The sequence below is a fragment of the Neurospora tetrasperma genome (genome assembly GCF_000213175.1).
Source record: "Neurospora tetrasperma FGSC 2508 unplaced genomic scaffold NEUTE1scaffold_1, whole genome shotgun sequence".
In the NCBI taxonomy this organism is placed as follows: domain Eukaryota; kingdom Fungi; phylum Ascomycota; class Sordariomycetes; order Sordariales; family Sordariaceae; genus Neurospora; species Neurospora tetrasperma.
Window position 1 is genome coordinate 5,269,913 of NW_009799099.1, and position 7,611 is coordinate 5,277,523.

Sequence of the window (7,611 nt, forward strand, 5' to 3'; positions counted from 1 at the left end):
TCCCTACTATATTACTTCCCTCTATCTTACTATTGGACTACTTTCCCGCCGCTATATCCTCTATCTATTGCGCTATACTTCGTCGACCTTATAAACCCGCCGGCGGCTCCTTATACCGTATATTAACGCCTATAAACTTAACTTCTAATATTAAAGATATTATTAACAATACTTAGAAAACGTTACCAATAGAAGGGAGAGTCTAAGCCGCTATAAAGGTATTCCGAAATAATAAATTTAAGACTATAGCAAATATAGCGAAAGTATTTCGAACTCTATACAAATGAATTATTAGCCGCTATAAGGGATTATATTCTATAGCCGGGAACGGGGGTCCTAATAAACTATTAACTAGAGAGGAGGATTTGGCATTACAAATTTAGGTTAACGTATAGATATCCGTTAATTAGTATTATCATTACTTAAATACTTTAAGAATTAAGCTAATTAATCAAGTATTGAGATTATACTAGTACGGCTAGTATCTATAGTAACTATTATTATCAAATTCAATTATAATAATAGTAGTAGAAAACCTATACCTAGAGCTATAATTTATTAGGCACAATAACATTTATAATGAGAAGACTTCTATAGTATACGTACGAAATCTGTAGCATAGGTACGTAAGGCTTCATAGACCAAGGTAAATATAGAAGAGGTCTTTTATTTCTTCTATAATACTATTACTAAATACAACGTTAAACTAAACAATATATAGAATAAGGACGAATCTAGTTTTAGGGTCGGTATAATAAATAAGGCCTATTATATATAAATTTGTAGTAAAATAACCGAAGTACAATCTATTAACCCTAAGTAAAGGATTCTTATTACTATCTTTAAAACTATTTCTATATCTAGCCGGACTATCCCTCCCTTCGTTTTACTTCCCGGCGTTAATATTATATACAAATATATTAATAACTCCCTTAACTACGGGACAATCATTACTACCTCTCTACGAAGTTATATAGATAATTAGTATATATTTAATTAATTTAAATACTAGGAGGAGTACTCTCGTCCCCTCAATAAAGAGGAGAGGCGAGTCTTGATATTAGATAACTACAATAGTTACTATACTATTAAATTCTATAAGCAATATAGGAGGAATAATACTATACTCTTTTTCTTACGCCCCCATTCAATATACTTCCTTTAACCTTTCAATATTAGGATCTTTTAAATCTATAAACACTTTCATCAAATTGATATACGTGAAAAGCTCGCCTTTAATAATATTAACTATAATAAGCTAGACTTTCTTAATAATTAAAAAATAGTACGTAAGAAGGTAAGAAAAACTAAGAACGTCTATTCTATTTAAGAGCGTACTAATTTGAATCCTTTAAACCCTAATCTTATACTTTCAAACCTTTACAATCCATTAACCTCGTCAACAAATAACAGATATATCAAATAAAAACGAAAGTATATTACTCGTCTTATTAAGTAGGGGCTTATTAATCTTAGGATAAAAATAGAGAAAATATAACGTCGTATACTAGGAGAACTATTAAATAAGGCTATTATACTAAGCAATCCCCCTATTATAAATATTATTACTATAGTAAGCAAGCTTCCTACTATATTAAAGCCTTCTATACCAAAATAAAAGGATCGCCCTTAAATAGACTAGAGTAGTATAATTACACTAGCGCTCAACCTTCCTTCTATTGAAGAGTATAATAATTATATCAATCAACGAATTTTATTTATAATTAAGGGTAATTACGCTATATTATTAATAGTTTTATACGTACTTACTAAGCGAAATAAAGCTAGCAATACCTTTAATCTAGTAATTGTAAGAGAGGTTAAATTTAAGCGTAAACGCAAAGAGGAAGCGATTAAAAAAATACTACGTAACTCTCATAATACTAATTACTTATTAAAGCACAACAATACTATTATTATTAGAAACGGCCGTTTATACGCTACAATAGATAAATACTGATATACTATACTTACTAAGAAAGAAAATAAGCGTATTTATAATCGCGAACTTCAATAAGAAGAAAGTACATTAAGGGTATAGATTAATAGTTTTATTACAATACAAAAAGTACTTACTTGCGGAACCCCCAGAGCCGGATACCATCAGCTTACCGTCAGCCGACCGTAAGCTACACCCATTACTGTACAGTCCAGCTTACCGTACATAAACCGTCTATAGATCTGTACAGTAAGTTGATCTCCTACGGTAAATTGATATTGTACCTTCCCAGATACTAAATGAGTATAGAGACTCACATATAGAAAAATTAAGAAGGGAAGTCGCGAATGAGGTATATGAGCTGTATTTATCTACGAATCTACCTACTGCCTGCCGCCTACCCTACCGCCTACCTACGCACGGTCAAGTACCTAGCCTAGCGCCCGACCCTAATACTTATACCTACGCCTACACCTACACCTCCCGGCCCAATACCCGCGCTACCGGGCGGGCGGCGCCACACGCCGGCTTAGGCAGTAATATATTTAAGTAGTACAATAAATTAAATTTATAATACAGTTAAATTATACAATACAATACGATACTCTAATTTTAATAGAGGGATTTGTACATTAACTTAAAGCAATACAATTAAACAATACAATAAACGAAATACAATAACGAAATATAATAACCTAGTTTAGAAATCTCTAAATTCAGCGCTTGTACATTAATTTGAGTAATCCAATTAAATAATACAATAAACAAGATACAATACCCTAGTCTAGAACTCTATAATTAATATATCTATTCAAGGGTTAGTATATATATAGATAGACTTCCAACATATAAATTACTATTAGTCACTATATACCATTTACTTATATTACAATTAGACAATACGAAGGAATTTAATTATTAGCAGAAAGGGCACTATATATTGAATAAGTAATACATATTGATCGTTTCTATTACTAAATACTATAAAGTATTAATATCAATTAATATCTACCACCACCTCTAAACTATAATTGTAAAGTAATTAAGTATACTATAATATCTAACCTAATAAATAGACTATAAATCTTCTTAATATTAGTATACCGAATATAAAATAACGAAGATAATGGCCTACTATAACTACATTTATATAATATCCTAATCCATTAAGACCCAGCGAGGTTAATAGCCGCCGTATTATTCGTAAACTTTCGAAATATCTATAATATATACCCTATCTATAAGCATCGTAAGCAAACTAATTATTAGAGGCTAGCCTATATCTCCGACAAGCGGCAATTCAAATACTAGATTAATATAAGTAGTAGGTTTTATTCTAGTCAATACAAGGAAGATACGGCGTTTATTATACTACTTTTACTCGTATATAAAGATATAGTCGATACGGCCGATATTATCGTCGCCGGCGCCGGGGCGGCGGTATCTAACGTAGTTACCGATACCGAAAGTATAATATCGAAGGGTACTATATGAATACAAGCTAGATATTAGCCTTTATTAGCCATTTTTCCCGATTTCGGTTTATAATAAGCATTTAAGCGTATTCCTAAGGATAATTTTAGTAATATTAGTAATTGGGCGTATTTATAAAGTATATATATCTATACCAATTTATCAACATATACCGACTTTATACCGACTTTATACCAGCCGTATATGTGCGTTACATTGAGTATAGTATTTAAACTCCTATATTAATATCCTAATGTAAATACTATTAATAATTATTCCAATATCTAACAGCTAGCGCTCGGGGAGCTCGGTATTTCGGTATAGAGGTATAAGTAGGGGAATAGGTATAGGCCTATAGGATAGGAGATCTATTAGGGTAATACGTAATAGAGGAATAATACGTACTTATTTATAAATAATACCCTATTACTATACTATATACTACCCGCCACAAACCTTAGAATACTAGGGATACTATGATTAAATTATATACTCTAGATAAGGTACGATAGAATAGATTAGATATTAAAGTAGCGCACAATGATAGATAAAACTTAGCGATAGGGTAGTAAATTCGCCATATATCCTTTAATTTGCCAATAATAGTAGGCCGAATATATATATCGTTAGTAGAATTTAAAATATCAAATTCCGCTTCCTTACAGATTAGCTTAATTATTTTTATACTAAGCTGTTTCTCGTCTTTATAAATTAAACTATCGAATAGATTGGGGGCTTCCCTAATAATATAGTTAATTTAAACTATCAATTTAGTATCGTTGGAAAACGAATTGAGTAGTACAAATCGGATAGTGTAAATAATACGCTCTTATTCAAGGATCTACCATTCAACATCTCGGCTGTTAATCGTCTCTATTATCTTTTTGAATCGTTTATTATTCAATTCAATTATATTTAGTTATATAATTAATTTAACATCCGCCATCATCTTAGCACTAATAATATATATCAAATTCGTAGCTTATATTACGTACTAATACCCTAGTGCCTGTGCCTATGCCTGTGCCTGTGCCTGTGCCTGTGCCTGTGCCTGTGCCTGTGCCTGTGCCTGTGCCTGTGCCTGTGCCTGTGCCTGTGCCTGTGCCTGTGCCTGTGCCTATGCCTGTGCCTAACGGGCGCTAAGACTTTAATTTAGGGGTAACTATAGGTATATATTATAGGATTTGAATTTCAGAATTATAGGATTTGAACTTACTTATAATACTTTTCTTCAATTAATATATTAAGAAGACTAGGGGGGCCGTAGTATCCTTAAAGATTAGTATAATATACGCCTCAATATATATTAGGATGTGGCGCTTTTTTAATATATTTCCGGGCATATTTAAGAAGGGTAGTTACTTCTATAATAACCGTAGCTACTACACCCCCTTCTTTGTCTTTAACCATAATATTATTAGTATCTTCATTATTAAGGCCGCTCGCTACTACTATACTCGTAGTACCCGATATTAATAATCACCGAAATAATAATTAGGAAGGTAATTAATTTAGCCGGGTATAGGATCTAAATATATTTATCGACCTCGGATTATTGGCGGTAGCCTCTATTATAGTATAGTACAATTTTGTATACCAATTTCTAGCAGCTAGAATATAATAGTCTATTTTACTATATTCGGAAATGGTATTCTTAATATTCATTAATATACAATTACTCTAAGTTATAGCGGCTAATACTCTAGTAAAACCAAGGAGTAATCGAATATCTGTTGTATTATCCTCGTTATCTCCATAGTCTGGTTATATAACGGATTTCCAGGCTTCCTATACATACGGTTCGATATACTCTTTACGAAGCTATGCTACAAATAGTAGTAGTATTATAATAGACTAATTAGTATAATCGGTTGAAATATAATTTAAAAGGTAGGAAATAGGTAAAGGCAACAAAGACCAACCGGAAGGAAATAGCTAATACTATATAGTACAGCTATATTCGGTTCGTACCTCTAATATTAGGAAGATATTTAAAAGTATTTTATAGGTTTCAACTATAATACCCTTATATTCGAAATACATTAGGTTAAGGGGGCGGGTTAAAATAATATCCAAAGCTAGTATTAGGTCGAATAATATAGGGCGACTTAGACTAATACCCCATTAAATTCAATATATAACCTAATAGCCTTTAATAATTATATTAATATCGACTTTGTATCGTATTTATATATACTAATAATAATGCTAATTGATTTCGAACCGGAAACCTTCCAAAATATTTTACTTATTAATAATATAATCGGGGCTAATATAGTAAAAACAATAGAATCTATAGCCAGCCATGCTAACTACACCCGTATTCTAGTTTTATTAAAGCATATCACCCGTATAGCAAAATATAAATACCAATACTAATATTAGCTGTCCCTACACCTACATTATAACTATACCTTAGTCTAGGGGTATTAAATAACCTAGAACTTTTACAACGTCGTTAAAATTCGAATTATAAGGACCTAAAACAATAGGGAATATATTAACATTCCGAACTCGAATATTGTAGAGTAGCCCAGCAGGCGACTAATATACCCCTATCATAAATTAGTAAATATTATGATAAATACTGAATCCATTAATAAATATTAATATAGGACAACTAAGAATATTAAGGCTACTATAAACTCTATCCCATTAGTCCTCGAAAGTCTCGCAGCCGAATCCTTTAATTTCTAACTATACCCGAAATAATAATATAAAAGCAAAGGGAAATATCTTAAATTTAGTAGTCTTAGCAAATTCTAGTAAATTAATTTCAATTTAGAATCCATCGGGGTCATCTTAACTAATTTAATCTAGGACACAACGAACAAAGAAATACTTATCTTCCCATTCAATATCTAACTCTATCGTATACTTTTCAAAGCGCCTTTTTTCCCTCTTTCCCATCTATACCAATAGACTAAGATCATCCAAAATATTACTATTAAAGTAATTAATAATAACGGGTACAAACTAGTTAGTCTATTTCTAAACAATCTAATACTCTTAATCGAACCGTATAACTAATTCAAACTATTCAAAGTGCATTTCCTAACCGATTTGGAAGTGAGTACTAAGACTAGGAAATTCTTCGTCCAATAAAAGGAGGTTAATATCTAAACACTCGTTAACAATTATAGTAATTTGACCAGCATACTCCTTGATATCCAATGTGAAATTCTTCCTTATAATTTTAATATAGCCAATATAAATACGGTAGTTAAGATTATTCTCTAATAGGCGATAATAGTATTTACCACTCTCTCTACAGTAATAAAAGTAGATAAAATCCGAAGAAAATATAGCTTTGCTATTATCTTCCGAATTACTAATAAAATAATCATACTCGCCAAAGGTTATTCGAATTAACAATAACCAGTATAATATATAGTATAATTCTATTAGATTATCCATAAAGTATACTATACCTATATATAGTATTGTTAAAGCAGTATCCGAATTAAGGAAGGCCTGGAAGAGGGAGTATAAGTCTATAAAATACAGGGGTCCTAAAACTATAGAAGGATTAGAATTAGCTCTACCCCCTTATTCAAATTATTCCTATTATTCCTATTATTCAGATTATTCCTATTATTCCTATTGTTCCTATTGTTCCTATTACTATTATTGCTTTTTCCAACTCGCCAATTCTATTTTTATCCTTAAAGTCTATAATAGGACCTTAGCCATACGCATATGTAGTAATAGTAACCGTCGTATTGTACAATTTTTCAATATCTCCAACTATTTTAGTAGGCGCTAAATATCGATTATAGGTGTACCGTTTTAGCTACACAAAATGCCTAGAATTTCTACCCATACTTTATTCTATTTCTATAAGCGCCTATTAATGATAGTATATAAGCTAACAATTAAGTAATAATCTAATAAATATTCGTATCGATTGTAATAATAATAGATTAATTCCAATATATTAAAAATCAGGCTACGGGTTATAGTACCTTATGGAATATCTACTCCCGGTTCTTAATCGACTTATTCGGCTACCTATTCATCCACAAAATCCTTTTCAAATATACTAGTCTCTAGTTTTTATATTTCTCAATCAAATTCCCATTCGTAATAAATGAAGTTAAATTGTGATTATTCTTCGTCAAACCTAGTAGGAAGAACGTCGTTTACGTTTATAAGATTTTCGAATCTACGCCGAATATTGACAATATCTATACTATCGA

The 7,611-nt window shown here is 31.1% G+C and overlaps 1 protein-coding gene across 1 annotated transcript; it reads right to left on the bottom strand.

The window, feature by feature from the left end:
• Positions 1-1,734: 1,734 nt before the first annotated feature.
• On the bottom strand, positions 1,735-5,455 carry NEUTE1DRAFT_107958 (uncharacterized protein; the record flags this gene model as incomplete). Its single annotated transcript, XM_009850228.1, has 19 exons — positions 1,735-1,739; positions 1,771-1,801; positions 1,866-1,883; positions 1,966-1,973; positions 2,077-2,129; positions 2,160-2,173; positions 2,341-2,352; positions 2,418-2,467; positions 2,797-2,805; positions 2,952-2,964; positions 3,173-3,177; positions 3,346-3,425; positions 3,869-3,886; positions 4,258-4,292; positions 4,408-4,535; positions 4,629-4,636; positions 5,211-5,233; positions 5,384-5,385; positions 5,437-5,455. The coding sequence occupies 19 exons, from the start codon at positions 5,453-5,455 to the stop codon at positions 1,735-1,737; spliced, it is 531 nt and encodes a 176-aa protein (XP_009848530.1).
• Positions 5,456-7,611: the final 2,156 nt, after the last annotated feature.